An 18,861-nucleotide genomic window follows, 5' to 3' on the forward strand; every position below is an offset into this window, starting at 1 on the left:
ATAGATGGAATAGATAATATTTATATAAAAGGGAGCAGATCATTTTATGTCAAAGCATGCATGATTCCTATATGGGTAGAAAGGTGAAGAAGATAGGAAATGATGATAAAAAAACAAGGACAGATTACCTGCTTGAATTGAAAGAATATAACAGCAAACGGAAAATATCAAAAACACTAACAACCCCAGCATTTACACTGGAAAACAGCTTGAAATTAAAGCAAATAAAACCATTACTTCTGCTCTTAAAATAAATTTAAGAAGTTCCAAACTCTTAAAGCATGGCCAATTGCTGTATATTTATGGGGTAAGCATAAGATTGTGATTTGGAACTGAATGACTTCTTGGCCATTATGATGTTGGCGACATCGGTTGGATGAAAGGCATCCCAGAAGATGTACTTTCTGCGGTCATCACAAGGTTCTTGAAGGGGAAGACAAGTTATCTGTCCGTTATTTTTTCCCACCCCACAGCATCCTTTGTCTACTACTTCAAATCCTGCACCATTCATACTCAAAACATAGTTAAAAAACAAGCCTCCTTTTTGACGACCTTGTTATTGAATGTCAAATTCGTCAGACAATTGGGTTATGAAGATTAGAACTTCATAGAACCTTGAAAGAAGTAGAGTGGATTAGGCCATAGGGATCAATTAGAAGGAAGATTAATTGGGGGAAGTAGCTTACCATAAGTAGCTGCATTTAGTACTAGGTCTTTGGAGTTTTGGAATGAATCCAGGTACACAAACTTGGCTCCAGGCAATTGACCATTGTTGAATCGATCAACCAGCTTTCGAAGCCCCGTGTTGAATAAAATAATTGCTTTGTTGATACTTTCATTGCACTGGCTACCACTACCATTAAATCGGGCCAACTGATATGGTATGCAGCCAATTTGGCCAACCGAGGTCACAACCACCTTACGAGCTCCCAGTTCATATAATTCCTAATCAATGAATAACCATGAATTCACATTTTCATCTCCAAAGGATAAAATGATAACTTTTCTAAAAACATGGTTGATGTTTTACAAAATCAAAAGCATTTATATACTGAATCTTTACATAAAGTACTTCTGAAACATTTTAGAAAATATGGTATTTCTCTGAAGATATGCTACTTAGATTAAGGAGTTACCGTTAGCTGTCGAGAGTAGTCCTGAAGAAGTGCAGCAGCATAAGCCTTTGTGGTGTAATCCGAACCAGTTGAATAGAAATCGGGCATGAAATAGTTGTTAAGGTAGTCATTGCTTCCCATCCCAGAATAGAAGATGCATTTACTAAGATAGCTGTTTAGAGCATTGGTATCTCCTCTGAAAAACCGCCTCATCTGCACAACTGTATTGGCAAAGTTGGAAACCTGTTGGTTCATGGGAATGTGATCTCCCTGTAAATCAATACACAAATCATATCATTATAAACATTCTGAACAAATTATATTCAGGGATTTAAGTAGGCTTTCATTTAGGTTTTAATTACCAGATTGTTGCCGGTTTCATCACGAATACCAGCTGCTCCTGATGCATAATTCACTCCCCCAAGTAGTGCAGGTCCCCGGGTTCTCGCATAAGGTGGAATATAATTAGAAAACCCTAGAAGTTGAGCTGCAAATATTGCAAGAAAAAGGCAGATACATGTCAGAATAAACCAAAAATCCAAGTGTTTGATTAACTTTATGGATAGAATAAATACCATTCTATTCATTTATTTTACTGAAAGGAAGTTGAATGGAAAGTATTGGAAGAGAATGCAAAACATTTTTCTAAATACAATTACCAAGAGCATCAACATAAGTTCGACCATTAGTGAACCGGCCAGTGACTCCTTGAGGAAAGTCAATGCCGTAAGGCCTGTAATTAGCTCTGGAAAGTGTGAGGATTCCATTGTTGTTTCCATTGTCCACCAGTGAGTCACCAAAGATGAAGAAACAAGGCACTTGGGGCTCTTGTGCCTGTGAACAAGCTCTAGCACTGAGCCAAAGCAAGGCCAAAAAACCCGAAAAAACTAACTCACTGGAACTCCCCATGTTGCAGCAACCTTAGAGCTTGATTGCACACAGAAAGCTTAGCTCCAAGTATGAAGATTTATAGTAAGGATTGTGGTATTTTGCTATTATGGGGTTCATGTGCTCTGGCCTTACGAGATGGGGAAATATGGAAAGAGCCCGTGAGAGTAATGGGAAAAAGCTTTTAGTTGTAGATCATGTGTTATTTTCTTTTGATGAGCGGTGATGGAACAGTGACATCTCGTGACCAACAAAGGCTATATACTACATAACAACTATTTCAAAAGAAAATGCCTTGCTTCCTCACATTATTTATTTATTTATTGCGTACAAAGTTTAAGGAAAACTAAAGCTACAAGAAAAAAAAATTGAAAAAAAATTAAAAACTAAAAAAAAAAAAAAAAAAAAAAGTTTAGACATAATTATCATTTCATATATTTCTCTAAATTTATTTTTCTTTTTATCTGTTTAGTACAAAAGAGGAATATATATATACCATGGAAAAAAAAAAATTTGTTTGGTTCAAGGAAAATATTAGAGAAAGAAAAAAAAAATTATTTTCTTATATATTGTGTACATTGTATAAAATATAAAAAAAATTAAATATAATTTATATAATTTAAAAACAAAAAATTATTTTTAAATCGCGTGGCCAAACAGACACATAGAAAGAGAACAATATCATGAATTTCTTGATATGTATTTTATTTTAACATAAAAGAAATTAGTTATAAAATATTAAAATGTGCAATGTTAGATAACATGACTTCTATTTTTATTTTCAAAGAAAACATAATTAGTTTAAAAAAAAAACATATTTAAAGTCTCTTTGGTAATTGTTTTTTAATATAATTTTGAAAAATAATTTTTAAAAACAATTTTTGAAAACTATTCTCTAATTTTTGTAGGACAAAAGTCTATTTAGAAACCTAAAATATTTTTAACTTGTTTTAAATATTTTTAAATATGTTTTAAAAATAATTTTTATATATAGTGTTTTATTTTTAATTATTCTACATGTGTGTATAATTATTTTTTAAAACAATCCTTAAGAAATAAGTGAAAATAATAAAAAATAATTAAAAAATATTTTCTAAAAACACCATATTTTCTATTCTTAATAATAGAAAACAAAAAACAGTTTTTAATTGTCAAACATATTTTCTATATTTTTTATTCTAAAAAATAGAAAATCAATTTTAAAAAATAATTCTCAAACAGACCCTAAGATGTTTTTTCATAAGAAGATTAATTTAGTGTTTTAAATATTTTTATGAAAATTGAATAATATTTTCTAAAAGGTTGAAAACAAATAAGTGAACAAAAGGTCATACACAATATAAAAGTAAGATTAACACTATAAATATAAAAGAAATAAAAATATAAACAAATGTTGATATTATAATGTATATTTGAAATCAAACACTTTCTCAAAAGTGCATTATAAAAATTTTATTTATTTATTACATTATAATTATTACGAGAAAATAATTTATTTTATATTAGAAAATAATTCATTTTAATAGATTTATCATAAGAATATTAAAATGTTTTATTACTTCATTATAAAATAAAAAATATAATTAAAAAAAAAAAAGAATAATGAACAAATATAAGATAACTTGAATAAGAGAAAATGGATTTGGTAGGTTTGGTTTGAAGTCGTGTAAAATAATTATTTATAAGCAAACTATAAAATATATTTTCTTCCATGATGTCAATAAAATAATATTTCTTGATATTATTTTTTTTATTTTTTTGGTTTCTTTGCTAAAGCCTTTATTTTGATTGTCCTCGTTTGCTTCTTTTATTTTTAATTTTTAGTCCTTAATTTTGTTTCTTTTTTAGAACCTTCTATTTTATTTGCCCCTCATTTGTGATTAGAAAGTATTCTTACAAATGATAGAGGCTTATAAATTTCAAAAATTCATAACTACCAATCAACACCCAAAACAATAATATAATTTGTTTTTGGACTTAAATTTTTTTTTCTACATATTATTTATTATATACATTTTTTGACTGTATAAAAAAAGTTAAAATACTTAACTTTTTGCTCGATGTTAAAAATAGCTTATGAAACAACCAAAACATAATCTCAAGACAACTTTCACCTTATTAATACTTAATACTTAATAAAAATAAAATGATAAAAAATAGTTTAATATTTAATACTATTAAGTTATATTTAAAATTAAAATAAAATTTATTTAAATTTAAGTTAAAAAAAAAAAACAAACAAACAAATAGATATATGAATTAAACATCGATCAAAATATAAAGAACGTATTTTATTAACAAGGTTTTTGCCAAAATTGATTGCAATCAAACTTACTAAATAGACATAAGATTTAAATTTTTCCCTAAAGCCTTAGACTCGGATTAATTGAAATTAAACATAAAATTGATGAAAATTCTTTCTAAAAGATTGGCAGCAAAATATTTTTACTTGGAAGAAATTTTCCATAGATTTTATATCAAACTATTATAATAATTATTATTTTTATTATTTAGATACTTGTTATAATACTTTTTATTTCAATGGTCCAGATTGATTGAATCATCGACGGCTCCAGATTCTTGTTTGAATCACCATTTGGACTAGAAGGAGTTAAACCATATATGGTCAAACCAGACGACCCCATGCTTGACCCCCTGGATCGTTGGCCCAGCTTGGTCGGTACTTAAGAAGCACCCTATTTTTGTTTGCAGAATGGTTATTAATGTTAATGGGCTGGGGTAGGCCAACCAGGCCCGGTGGTCCAACTGTTGGATCGGTAGCCCGAAACTCATGTGCCATTATTGGATGGCTTCTCCTCTTCTGAATTTTCACGATATATTTATATATATATTTGACATTATTTTGTTATTTTTTATTTTTAAAAATATTTATAGAAAAGGAATATTTTAGAGGAAGCCCCCCCGGCTGTGATTGGCTTCAGGGGTTTTGGTTCCTGGGTGAGCTGGGTCCTCTGAGGACCAGCCCAAGCCACCCAAAATCGTTTTATTTTTCTTTCCCAAATTGGAATCGCTTGATCTTCCTTCATTCTCTCATGGAACTGAAACTGTGTCACACACCAATACTCACATTTTCATCTCAGAGGTTCTTCTTCTTCTTCTTCTTCTTCTTATTATTATTATTATTATTATTATTATTATTATTATTGAATTGTTTTGCTTCCAGGTTCTGTTTGGATTCGTGGATAAGCAAGCAGAGATCGTTCAAGAAGCATTTCCGAATGCTCACTGAGGTTCTTTCTCTCTCTCAATCTTTTACCTGTGTTTGATTGCTGAGAAAACTAAGGGTTTTTTTTTTTTTCGTAATTTTTTTCTCAGTAGCCAAACAGAGGGTTTAACTGAGTAATTGTTGGGATTGATTGTAATTGCTTATGGGTTTTGTGGCTGCAGAAATGGAGGTTTCAAATTCAGGAGATTTCAAAGGGTCAACACTCCACCAAGCACAATTCAGTGCACATGGTCAAAGAGTAAAAGAAAATACATTTATATACAGAATTTGAATTTTATCAGTTTGCTACTAAGTAAAATTTTCACTTGTATTCATGTCTAGATGCTTGTATTTTGGATTGTGCGGTTTTCCAATTAGCGAGAAATGGGGTCTATTTGGCAGGATTCGGATTAAGAATTGAGGTCAAGTCTGCTGAAAAGATGTTTACAGCAAAAGAAAATTTAGGAAAATCAGCATTTTTAAATCCTTCTGTTAAATTTGGCTCAAAAAGTATTTGAATGAGATTTAGTCGGTTTGTGCATAGATTTGTTGTAGATGTGGGAATTTAGATAAAGTTGAAGTCAGGAGAGAGAAAAAAAAATGTAGAGTTAATTTGTGAAGTAAAAACCATGATACTTTGAACTGATTAAGCTACATTAATATGTTCCACCTGCCGTTTTGAAATTTTTGAGTGGCAGAGGTGAAACTTTGAGTTCAATATCGAAGCAATATGGGGTGTCCATATATTCAATTGCTGCAGCTAATAAGAATATAGAGGATATTGACCTTGTATTCTGTGGGCAGCACCTCAATATTCCTTCTTCTGCTGTGGGAGAGACTCAGAAGGTGTGCATTCTAAGATAATATCATAGATTAATTTGAGTTCTTTTTCCATGTCATGCTTACATTTTAGTTGTTAAATCTTAGAATAGTTGCAAATGTGATATGTATGTCCAGCATTTTGTTTGTTGAATGCATAAGTATAATGTAATCAATCTTTATCTCGATATGGTTATAAGCTTCTTGCTTGTTATATAACCACTGTTGCATGTAATTCTGTTCTCAATAACATTTGTTTATAAGATTTTGAAGATTGTTGTTATAAATGTTCTTCTTATACAAGAAAAGAGGATGATGATTTTGGATGTAAAATTAGTAGGTTTCCTAATTATGAACAACTAGGTATAATCTATATATATGTGTTTGGTTCTCATTCTGAAAAGAGGGAACAAGAAGGTGTAACTTGCATATGGTGTTTAGTGAAGGCATGAGGGTGTCACACAAGTTTCAAGATGTGTGAGGTGCATGCCTTGAGGGATGGGGCTTCACCTTCATGCATGGTTATCCTTTTTTTCAGGAAGTCTGAAATTGAGAAGGGATAAATACACATTTCTGAAAAAATATATACATTTCTTATATAATATACGTTCACATAACTTCTACTCATCCTGTAGTATCTCCCACCTGAATACTAGAACTGTTAACAAGGGCCTAGAATACAACATAGTCAAATACCATATTTGAAACGGATTATGGCACTTACCACAACGTAATTATAATACAAATGATACTAGTAGGTTCAAGATGGGCCTCTTTAAAGCATATTAGGATGGTCAAAAGGCATGTTCACTTTTGCATCCCAAAGTTGCAAAATAGGTGCCCACATATTGACAACAAGGTGTTATAGGCAATCATGTTGTATCCCTAGGAACCATTTCCTGTTGTGCCTCCATAGTGATGACAAGGTGTTATAGGGAATCATGTTGTACCCCTTAGGAGACATTTCCTGTGGCACAAAGACTAAATTATTTATCCACACACACACACACACACACACACACATGATGCATATCTATTTCCATCTGAAACTGAGAAATACTGTTAATGAAAGAACAAGATTATTGACACATATTTGGAAACACAATGATCAAAAACAAAGTAGGAGGAAAATGACAATACATCACCATGTCTCCTTAGTCCTGATCCTCTTCAGTGTTCATTGTCACATGCTAGCTTCTTTGGTAGGGTTGAATTCATATTATCCAGAATTGTCCAAACTGAACCCATTATGCCAACACATTTTTATTGAAATATGTTAATTTTTAATATTGCAATAGCATGAGAATATAAGTAGTAACGGTCATGTTAGTAAATAATATATTAAAATCTTAACTCTAATTAAAATTGATAAGTGGATCATCACAGGTTGAACAGATTTTCAGGCTATAACTACAACATTTCTGTTATCCGGCTCTGGGCAGACTTTGCCTACCCTTGTAAGAACCATAAAACATTCTAACATGCCTCCTGGTTCAACAATTCTTTTCCTTAAACTAATTTTTTTTATCATATCTATGACTTGAACCATGTCCTTAGTTAAATTTTTTTGGAGCATGCTCTGGCATAAAAGAGGTCAAATTTAATATGGAAATCGCTGCCAATAGTATTCTTCATGCTGGACCTCCATCAATATTGTTTTCGGAATTTTAAAATGTTTTGGACTTTGTCTGGCTTCTAAAGCTGCACATGGTTTGTGTTTTTATCAGTTTCAAACTGAGAAAAGCAAGTTATCTAGCTTTGATACATTGAAAAGACATCAACACTCTTTGGAAGTCTTGGGCGGGCGGTTAAACCAAAAGTTATGCACTGTGGCACTATCCTTCCATAGCTTATCACATGTAAGCCCATTCTTGTTATTTTTGCAGAATAGGTGCTTTCATTATTATTGATAGTTTATGCTGATTTTATATTATTGTCAATATCTTTTTCTTGGAAGTTCATCAGTACTGGTTATTGTCAATAATCTCAGAAGGTTTGTCAATCTTATTATCAGGCTAAAGCAACTGGTTATTTTCTAGTTCTGGTTCCTCTTATAGCATTTTGCATCAGATGCATAATTGGTGCCTTTCAAAATAGAGTTGTTGGAGATTTGAGACATCAAGCTGTTAATGAATCAGAGGTAGATTATCATGGATCCAAAAGTGTACGGTGGAAATCTGCTCTTGATGACATAAGGGAACCAGATACTCTGGACACTGGACTGCAACCGGATTCCATTGTAAGTTTTTGGTGTGTTCTATTGTAATTCCTTTTTCTTTTTTTCTTTCCTTTTATAACTTTTTTTTATTGTTAAGTTAGCTGGGTATATTGCAGGTCAGTGCATCTGATTTTCAGTCAATGAGATGGAGGTTAAATTTATGTGATTAAATCTTGGTGGTTTTTTAGGTCATTCTTTCTTTTCACCATTTTGTACTTGATTTTGAAATTTATTTTTTCTCAGTGAAAGGATTAGTACAACTGTGAACAAATAGAGTCTGAGTAACTGCTGGATATAAATTCTAATGCCAAATTTACCTGAAATTCAACTTTCGGGATCAGTTAGCCTTTGAGTGAATAAATTAGGGAGATAAAATGAGTATTACTTCTTGGATCATTGGAGTTGAGACAATCCAATGGAGCAGAGCTTTTGGCTTTCCTTTACAGTCTTATGCAGACTAAAAGTTAGTCTTATTAAAGCGAATTGATGATTCAGCTAGCATCAAAGGTGAGGTAACAAATATTTTGAGTTCTGCTCATTTCATTGTATAGAAAACTCATCTATGAAGATTTTGGCAAACACATGCCTCTTTCTTGCTAAAGGTCCACACTACACTTGATTTATACCTATAACAGTTTTGCCTCTTGGTACAGTGTTTGTTAGGTGTTTTTGGTTTCTTTCGGTTTTTTGTACTTTTTCATTTGCTCCTTTGACAACTCATTTCTTTAGTTTTTAATCTTGAGGTAAAGACCTCATCACCTGCTTTCATTTTCTCACTCTTGAAATGAACTTTGTTTCTAGTTGCAAAGAATTATTGGATGAATTCATTAGCAGAAGCTTAGTTTTAGGCAGGAACCTGTTTCCATGACTGGGAAGCAAAAACAAGGAAGCCATTTTTCTAAAGCCTCAACAGCCCTATACTTGCATGTGACAAGCACAGACAGCATGTAAAATTCTAGTTAACATGAGCTCTGATCCTAAGTTGAGTTACCAATTTTCCTAAAGCTTACATTGTGAGGATTTGAGTCCATGCTCTAATATTTTTAAATGTTTTAGAAACTATAAGGGAGATTTTGGAAATTATCAGGGAATACTGGAGGACTTGTGAGAAACCTGTTTTCCATGAAGTTTGTATAAGTTTCTTATAGAAACCAATATTTGTTAGTGTTTCCAATTAAGTTTATATACGTTTCTCATTTGATTAATAAACATTTTTCTAATTTCATGTTTTCCTAATTTGTCTTGGACTGTGTTTGCTGCATGGACTTCCATTCTGGCAAACTATGAATTTCATCCCTTAATGCAGAATAAACAACATAGTGAAGAAGATATGGATAGGGTGTTCGTGTCTATCCATGTTTGTTGTCTAGCATGGATATAGTAATTGAACAATATGTTATGTAGTAATGAATACTTTATAAATCGGAAATTATTATACGTGCTCGTCAGTTATGTTAAATCTTGCATAATGAAGCAGAGCTTTCGGATTAGATATTGTCCATTACCATGATTGGTAGGAAGACTGAATTGCACCATGTTGTCCTCTTACTCTTTAGGCAGTGTTTGATTATTATGAAAGTACTACTGTAAAATAAAAGTACTAATAGTTAGAATTAAAATTAAAGAAAACATAATTTCCCTGCATAAATATGATTTGAACAAGAAGTTTTCTTAACGAGGAAAATTTTGGTTTCTAAATAGCATGATAATTGTTGGAAAAACCCTTTTTACCTGCATAAGTTGTCCTTGTCCATTTATCTACAAAAATTCAAAAAGCCTAAAATTATGTGATACAGCAGTCTGAAAAGTTCATAAGAATTGGCTCCTTCTATGTTGATAGGAGAGATTTCAAACACACCGATGACAACAAAAGCATTAGAAGATTACGTTTGCAGCAACTCCAGATTTTGAAGGTTTTGCAGAACTAATTGGCATGACTGAATAATTATGTGTTGCATAAATTTCTGAATTTTCCCTTCTTTTTTTTTTATTGGTCCACCAAATGGGCCGCGATTGGTTTTGAATCTTATGCTGTGAAATGAGATATATTCCTATTAAACCACAAATTTTCACTCTCTTTGATCTGAACATTCAATTTCTTTACACTTGACATGCTGGTGATTTTCAAACTTTCATGCAGAATCCTTCAGAAGTTCAAACTCAAGGTTCTGCTGAGGAGGTGTCTCATGCTTATGGAAAACTCGAACATGATTATCAGCAATTTCTGTCAGAATGTGGAATAAGCAAATGGGGGTACTGGCGTGGAGGTTCCCATGGATAGAGCATTGTTTTAGCATTAACTCCATGCTCACCACAATATGGACGACTGAAATTGCTCTATCTTCTGAATTTTCAACATATTACACAGCTCAACAAAGCTTGAGTTCCAACCCGAACTAAAGCTTGAAAATTATCCTTGGTGGAAAACTGAAGCAAGGAGAGTCTCCCCTTTGCCATCAGTAGAAGATTTTGGTGTGTACATTGACAGTAGATGTTCAGATCTTGTGTAAATTTTAGCTTTACTTTCACTATTTTCCAGCTCCTAACTTTAGTTGGTTTCCTCATGCGTCCAGAGGTGATGGGAGAAATATTTCATCACCATTGTTTGATGAACATAGGAACTCAGAATGTAAAATGATACTATATTTTAAGCCCTGTTCCAATGGCAAACAGCTTTGTTGGTTCATATATTTTTGGGCTGTCATTGATGATAAAAAGACAAGTTCTCAATGGTACTCATATCCCATATTTTCATCTCTTTCATTCCATTCAGGTCTCTGTATAGCTATTTGTTGAGTTCTCTTGGTAGAGTATCCATGAATTACCTACATAGAAAGTAGTGGCAGCTACTTCATCCAAAATTCAATAGAAATGCAAAAGCATTGCATTGGTGCCCTACACAGAAAATCCTCGTATTACATGATGAAATTGGTGGATGAGCACTCCTTTTTTTTTTTGGTTTGATAAGTAAAAGATAAAAAACTGTATTGAAAAGGGTCGTCAAAACAACAACCTGGAGTATAAAAAGAATAAACATCCCCTTCTCCCTAGTTGGAACGATTAGTTGTCAAAAACGAAGGTGCAAAAAAACTCCACCCTCAACGAGATTCCACCCAATCAATGAAACCAACTAAACTCGAATGACCATCTTTTACAAATAATTTCATCTCTGACCAAAGAAAATAAACAAAAGAACTCTTTAAGTCTTTTGATGGATAACGCATCATCCTCAAACGCAATTTTGTTTCTTACCTTCCAAACCATCCAAAAAATACACAAATGGTATGCTCTCCAAACTTTCTATCTCTTTTTTCCCACAAAGGACCCATCCCAATCCAAAAGCGTCACCTTAATTATGGCTAGTAGCACCCACTGCACCCCAAAGAGAGAGAAAAACAACGCCCAAAGGGTCCTTGTCTTGGCACAATGGAGGAAGATGTCATTTATTGATTCTTCATACATTTGACAAAGGTAGCATTTATTTGCTAAAGGTCATCCTCTTTTTTAAAGTTAGTCCAATTTAAGAGCTTTTCCCTACGTTTCTTCCTACCCAAAAATGGTCACTTTGGGCTGCACATAGGCTTTCTAAATGATAAGTGACGAGAAAGAGATTGGAGGGCCTAAAACTAATGCTTTGTATAGAGACTTAATGGAAAACTTCTCACATTTAGTCTCTCTCCAAAACACCCTATCTTCTACATTTTGCTGAACTCTCTTCCCATTAAGGCCCAATAAAAACCCGTTGATTCTTTCAAATATTTTATTGTCAAAAGTACAATTTTATTTTATATCCAAACAATAAATGATTCTTCTTAAAATCATTTTTAATATAAGCATTATTAACAAAAACATGACATATTAAAGGCACTTTAGTTAAAATCAATCATAAATATATTATTAATAATATATAAGATTAATTTCATTTACCTCTCCTGATATTTGTGTTAAATATATTTAATCATAATTAATTTAAAAAATTTCCAATTACCTTGTCTTATTTGTTATTTTTGTTCATCTTCCCTTTGATTCAAAACAATGAAGATATTTAATTAAATTTCAAGTGCAATGTGACTAATTTTGTTTAGTTCAAACCTTAAAGGAGGTGGCTGAAATTTATCATAATATATAGTTAACAATATAATAAAAAGAAGCAAAGTGAAAAGAAAAAAGATAATGAGCATATTCATTTACCAATAATGTTAGCATTGTTTGATAATTATTTTCGAAAATAGTTCTAAAAATAATTTCTAACAACAGTTTTTAAAATCTATTTTCTAATCATTAATTTTTTTTTTTAGAATAAAAGTTTGTTTGAAAATTAGAAATGTTTTTAACATATTTTTAAATATGTTTTAAAAATAACTTTTCTGTTTAGTACTTTATTTTTAATCATTCTACATGTTTATGTAATTATTTTTTAAAACCACTCATAAAAAACAAGTGAAAACAAATTGAAAACAATTAAAAATTGTTGTCTGAAAACTCCTAATAGTTGTTATCCGAAAGCACCTTATTATTATTATTTTTTTAAAAAACAAAAAATAGAAAATAATTTTTTTTTTTGGTTCTAAAGAATAGATAAAAGGGAGAATAAAGTGAAGCAAAAAAGGAGAGAAAAGGGAGAACAGAGAGATTAGGGTTTGCTCAGCACATGGCTAGAGCAAAAACAATTCTATTATATACTAGAAAAATAACAAAAAGAAATTCCAAAAAATGTGTTGTATAAGAGAGTTGTTATCCGCATGGCAGGTAATAGCAAAGCAAAATAGCCCTAAGAAAACATTGTAGTGCCCCAACAATCTGATGATATGAAGTAGGATTAGAAAGGGGCTCATCGTCAAACATTGAGAGTAAGGTGTCAGAGGACATGAGTGGAAGCAACCTTGTTGTCAAACATATCAGCTCTTTTAAGCAAGTCATGGGGATGTATTTCGTTTAACACAGATGGATGGAGTCCCCCACATGAGACACTTGAAAACCGAGAAAGTAATGCAAAGGTTCAAGTTCCTTTAGAGCAAAGCTAACTTGAAAGTGCTTGATGAGAAGGTGAATCAGTTGAGAAGAAGTGCCTGTAACAATAATGTTATCGACGTAAACTAGAACAATAAGCATGGAAGGAGTAGTAAACAGAAACATGGATGAATCAGCTTTCGAATTGACAAAGCCCTAAGAAAACAAGCATTGACTGAGCTTAGTATACCATGCTCAAGGACTCTGTTTCAGACCGTACAGGGATTTGCTGAGTTTACAAACATGGTCAAGTTTGGATGGATCAATGAATCCCTATGGCTGAGCTAACTACACTTCTTCAGTTAGGTCACCGCTTAGGAAGGCATTGTGAACATCAAGTTGTCAAATAGGCCAACGATGAGAGAGAGCTAAGCAAAGAACCACCCAAATTGTCTCTGGCAATTCCTTCATTGCTCTTGTTGTTTATGTAGATGATATCTTGGTCTGTAGCAATGATCTTTCTATCATTTCATCTCTGAAGAATTATCTCCATGATTGCTTTGTCTTGAAAGATCTTGGTCCTCTTAAATATTTCCTTGAATTTGCAGTGGCATGCTCTAAGCATGGTATATATCTTTCCCAACAAAAATATGCTCTCTATATTTTGAAGGATACTGGATTCCTTGGTTCTCGACCTACCAAGACACCCATGGAGCCCAAACTCTAACTTACTTCCACTTGTAGAGATCTTTTGTCTGATGCTTCTTTATATTGTCGGCTTGTTGGACGTCTCATTTACCTTACTATCATTAGGCTAGATATTGGTTTTTCCAGTTCAGATTGTTAGTCAATTCATGGCTAATCCTAGACGACCACATCTGGATGTTGCTTTCGCTTGCTTCAGTATATTAAACAATCCTCTAGTCAAGGCATTCTTCTTTCTTCATCTAATACACTTTAGCTCCATGCTTTTTGTGATTCTGATTAGGCAACTTGTCCAAAAACCCATCGTTCCATTACTGGGTACTGTATATTGTTGGGTTCTTCTCCTAGATCCTGGAAATCCAAAAAGCAACACACGATTTCTCATTCTTCTATTGAAGCTGAATATTTGTGCCATGACTACAACTTCCTATGAAATTCAATGACTCCTTTCCTTGCTCCACGATCTACAAGTTACCCATCCACAACCTGCCACCTGTTTTGTGACAACAAAGCTTCTCTCCATATTGTCACAAATCCAATATTTTATGAACTCACTAAGCACATTGAAATTGATTGTGACATGATTCATGAAAGAATTCAAGTTGGTTTAGTTTGAACTACGTATATTCATACCAAGGACTAATTGATGTCTTTACCAAGGTTTTAGGAGCTATTGTTTTTCCTTCCCTTATTCACAAGTTGGGTGTTAATGACCTGCACGCTCCAACTTGAGGGGTGGTATTAAGACATCTTTGATTTTAGGATTTTGAAAAACTTAATTTTACAAACTTTGATTTTAGAATCCTTGCCTTTTTTCTCTCTATGGTTTTTCTTCTATTTTGCATCTTTCCTCTTCTTTTTTTTTTTTTTTTTTCTTTGTATATATATATATATACACACACAAAAATATTACCATAGCAAATCTGAAGTTTTCACTCAATCCATGCATAGGATTTAATATATCCTTATTTTAAGAGTGAGATGAAACACGAATAGTTAAGACGCCGACTTCAAGGCCACCAAACACTCGGGTTCTGCCTCCACGTACATCACTTCCAAGAATTAAGAGCATCAAAACAAGACCAAACGACATATGGGATGGTTGATTCCGAGTTCTTGAAATACTTATTGAATCAGACATTTCAATATATAGAGGGAGAGCGCAAGAGAGAGGCAGAGAGACAATTGATTTAGAGATTGAATCACGCTTCTCTATAAGCTGTGGGAGGGAGAGCATTGAGAGATGGTTCCCTTCTCGTAGTATGATTGTGTGTCTCTGACTTCAGTGTCAGGCCCTCAACTAGCTTGATCGCCAATACAACTTATTAAACTACACAGTAAGAGAATAACACGTTAAATCTGAAAACTGCTATGTAAAAATCTTAATTCTTTCTTGCTTTTTATTACCACAAGGCTAAGCTTGGAACTTGATGAAAAAAAATCACCTAAATTCAGGATCAGGGGTATATGGAAATCTTCCCGTCATTAATATATGGTCAACGGTTGTTCGAAGTCCATGTCTAAGAACTGACTGGTAACCATCTCTGAATCCATCTCCATGCACTGAAGTATCTGATTCAATCAGGTATTTCAGGAACTCGCCAAGCTTCCTCTCAAATTTAGATCTCGCCCCCTTTCTTGATGAAGTGGATGCAAGTGTCATGGATGATGAGGTTGATGCAATATTATTGCCATATCCCGACATGAGCTCGGTGTCCAACCACATGTAAGCTAGCACCTGACAGATACCTCCTTCAACATGTTGAGTAAGAGCTCGGTGACCTCGAAGCCGCAGCCATACACGCATCATCAGGTGAGCTAGGATCGCCCCAGTCAGCAACCTAGGAAGGCTGTGCAAAACGTGAAATGTGGTTAATTTGCAACCAGGTACCAGTTTGTAGGGCTCCCTGATCATGTCTATGACAGTGCTCTCTTCTGCACCTGTGGCTTCACTTGGTGACTGTCTCTCAACCAAGAGTAATGGAACCTGCTGCTCCACTACAATATTTAAACTTTCACAGAAGTTTTTCACATCAAGATAGAGGGGCTGGCATTCATGAGTGTCCATGATTGCATGGTCTAGACACTCCAGGCAGAGCTTGCGTCCGTCGTTGAGAGTCGTATATCTTGTGCCCCATGGCTCCTTTCGCTCACAGCTAACGCACGAAGGAGTTCCATCATGCTCATGAGAAGGACAGTACTTCTGGACCCAGAAAGGATGCTCCCTATGTTCCATAGGACCAGCAGGGTTTGCCCAAAAGAAATGCCCACAAACATCACATTTTTGACGACACTTCTCCTTGTAGCAAGATTTATGATAAGGTGACTCTCTACAGAGATAGAATTCATAGTCAGAGATTGGTTGCTCACAAGCATGGCATCTAAAACACTCTGGATGCCAAACTTTGCCTATGCATTTCAGATATCGCCTCTGAATAATCTCTGCACCGCAACCAGCACAGATCTTGAACCCGGTCGAAACAGGGAATAGAATGGCTTGGTAGATACTTCCATTTCCAAGAGAAGGAGGATAAGTATAAATAAAGCCTTTCTGTATGGATCTGGAAAGTTGTTCATCTTCGTCTGACTGAGACTCGTTATCTATTAATTCACTTCCACATTCAAGTTTGCTCTTCCCAAATAACAAAGAACCTACAGCATCTTGACAAAATAGTTGGAAGCCTTTAATATAATCTATAACATAGCTGGAGAGCGTCATGACATCTTCTGTGTGATGATATTGTTGAAAGAGCCTGATAGCAGTTTTCAGACTCAGTTCCTCAGCCTCTCGTATTTCATTCACTCCATATGTAATTAATAGATGTTTTCCTCTGGTTGTTATAATTATTCTACTTCCAGGACCAAACTGAGGATTCTTTCCAGCTAAGAATTCTAACTGCTCTGAATTAGCCACATCATCCAAAACAATAAGAACCCTTTTGGAGCGGAGCCTTGCTTTCATAGAAGAGAACCCTGTGCTGGAACTGGACGCACCTAATAGCTGGGAAAAAAGCTTCCTATACAAATAAAGTAAGCCATATTTTTCCGAATCTTCTCTAACATTTTCAAGAAAACAGCAACCTTCAAATTGGCCAGAGAAGTGATCAAAAACAGCTCTGGCAAGGATCGTCTTCCCTATTCCCCCCATGCCCCAGATTCCTATAGTGAGAACATCGTCCCCATTTATGGCCAGCTCGGTGTCCTTTGAGGATCTGCAAATCATTCTATTCGAAATATGTCCAACGATTTCCTTGATAAGCATGGGCTCAGGCCTGCCACATTTGAAGTGCATGCAAACATATGATAATTAATTAATTAATAAGGAAAAAAGGGAAAAAATAAATAAAGGGAGAAAAAGCCTTCAGATCAAATATACACAAGTACCCACATGACTTGAAACTGAAAGCCATGATTTTATATGTCAACTAACCAAATGCTTGTTGTAAAGGAAACTATGAATCCATTGGATAGTGATTTTAGGAAGCATTTTTAACTTCACTAACACTAAATTTTTTATCAAAAAAGAATTATTTTCAAGTGTTAAAAAAAATCAGAAATACTTCTTAAAATTATTACTAAACAAACTCTATTGATGGTTGCTTTTAGCCTCTCCCATCATACCAAGGATTCTATTATAAGAAAAACAGTTTTATTTAGTATGGCTGTTCATATTGCCATTGATAATAACAATAATAAAGCCAAGAACACAGTAATACCAAATAGAAATTTGAGATATTTTGTAGAACTTTGACTGACTTAATGGTTCAAAAAGTGAAATCAAAAAGAGAATATTGAAAAGGAATTTTGACCCACCTTTGTTTCTCTTGCTATGTTTGAATTCCCCCATTTTAGGAAGTTGTTAAATACCTTCTCGACAAATTCAGAAAAATTGTAACCCCACCAAAATCATTTCACAAATCACATTAATTCTTCTTACCTTTGATCCCTCCATGAATTAATTATCAAAGTAAACCCCCAACAAACAAAATTTCTAAAGAATAAAACCATAAGATTGAGAAGATTTAGCTTTAGCATTACTGAGTATAGAAAGGTTACTTATTCCTGGAATCCCAGCCGGATAAACTGGCAACTTCAGTGAGAGCCTCCTTCCAAATCTGCACTTTCTCCATCTCCTTCGACTTCTGTGCATGTTTAGTTAAGGCTTTTCCGAAACTCCCTTTCTGTTCTCGTACATCAGAAGGATCCACATTGTAGAAGATGGGTAAAACTGTTTGTTCCATGGTGTTTTTGCACTGGAGGATCTTCACAAGCTCCTCCAAGCACCATGTGGAAGAAGCATAGTTTTTAGAGAAGACAACAATGGAAAACATGGACTTTTCAATTGCTGTAACAAGTGCTGGCGATATTTTCTCGCCTTTGGCAACTTCATTGGCGTCCATGAAAGTCTCGATCCCATAGTTGCACAGTGCTTCATAGAGGTGGGCAGTGAAGCCATTGCGGGTGTCTTTTCCCCTAAAATTCAAGAAAACATCGTAGCGCCACTGACAAGAAGATGCAGCAGCCATTGCCGGATCATGTGCAGAGAGTAGAGACATGAAATAGTCGGAGCTCTTAGCAAATCAACCTGCGAAAGAAAAAGGGTACAATTGTAATAATTCCAAAGACGGAATTATAATGAAAACCGTGAGAGAGGTTGAAGAAGTTATCTTCGAGTTAGATCATGGAAAAGAGAAGAATTCCTCAATTTCATTTCTAGAAGTCTTGGCAAAGGGTTTGCTCTCAAAAGAAAGAATAGCAGTGGAAGTATCAGGAAAGACTTGGGATCCATTTCAAAGGAAAAAGAAACGAGTAGACAACACGGCAAAACGACCAAGCGCAAGGCCCAAAGAAGTGGAAACCGCGTCCAATGGTCCGATAATTCCAAGAAAAAAGAGAGAAGTGGGCCATTTACGTCACTTGGGCTATAATAAAGAAAAACA

At 34.0% G+C, this 18,861-nt stretch overlaps 3 protein-coding genes across 8 annotated transcripts; 1 reads left to right on the forward strand and 2 right to left on the reverse strand.

The window, feature by feature from the left end:
• Positions 1-103: 103 nt before the first annotated feature.
• Positions 104-2,072, reverse strand: LOC100263710 (GDSL esterase/lipase At1g33811). The gene is made up of 5 exons (XM_002278158.4): positions 1,775-2,072; positions 1,478-1,602; positions 1,137-1,385; positions 687-945; positions 104-498 (listed from the first exon to the last, which is right to left on the reverse strand). The coding sequence occupies exons 1-5, from the start codon at positions 2,022-2,024 to the stop codon at positions 275-277; spliced, it is 1,107 nt and encodes a 368-aa protein (XP_002278194.1). The 5' UTR covers positions 2,025-2,072; the 3' UTR covers positions 104-274.
• A 2,823-nt stretch (positions 2,073-4,895) lies between these two features.
• Positions 4,896-11,020, forward strand: LOC100241456 (uncharacterized). Of its 6 annotated transcripts, none has more exons than XR_009464929.1 (10): positions 4,896-5,106; positions 5,188-5,254; positions 5,412-5,488; positions 5,928-6,075; positions 7,776-7,907; positions 8,063-8,287; positions 8,368-8,417; positions 8,510-8,773; positions 10,107-10,179; positions 10,407-10,501. XR_009464929.1 is itself a non-coding variant. In XM_010667012.3 (8 exons), exons 1-7 carry the CDS (start codon positions 5,057-5,059, stop codon positions 8,434-8,436), a joined length of 768 nt encoding a protein of 255 aa, XP_010665314.1. In that variant the 5' UTR covers positions 4,896-5,056; the 3' UTR covers positions 8,437-8,454; positions 10,407-10,501. The 6 variants fall into 6 exon arrangements, 4 of the variants coding, with proteins under 4 accessions (XP_010665314.1, XP_010665316.1, XP_010665318.1 ...); XR_009464930.1 differs by having other exon boundaries at positions 8,383-8,417; XM_010667012.3 differs by lacking the exons at positions 8,510-8,773; positions 10,107-10,179 and having other exon boundaries at positions 8,368-8,454.
• A 3,816-nt stretch (positions 11,021-14,836) lies between these two features.
• Positions 14,837-18,697, reverse strand: LOC100246577 (uncharacterized). The gene is made up of 3 exons (XM_002278122.5): positions 17,978-18,697; positions 15,367-17,193; positions 14,837-15,251 (listed from the first exon to the last, which is right to left on the reverse strand). Exons 1-3 carry the CDS (start codon positions 18,475-18,477, stop codon positions 15,218-15,220), a joined length of 2,361 nt encoding a protein of 786 aa, XP_002278158.3. The 5' UTR covers positions 18,478-18,697; the 3' UTR covers positions 14,837-15,217.
• Between the last annotated feature and the right edge of the window lie 164 nt (positions 18,698-18,861).

The sequence above is a fragment of the Vitis vinifera genome, chromosome 18, assembly GCF_030704535.1.
Source record: "Vitis vinifera cultivar Pinot Noir 40024 chromosome 18, ASM3070453v1".
Taxonomy (NCBI): Eukaryota; Viridiplantae; Streptophyta; class Magnoliopsida; order Vitales; family Vitaceae; genus Vitis; species Vitis vinifera.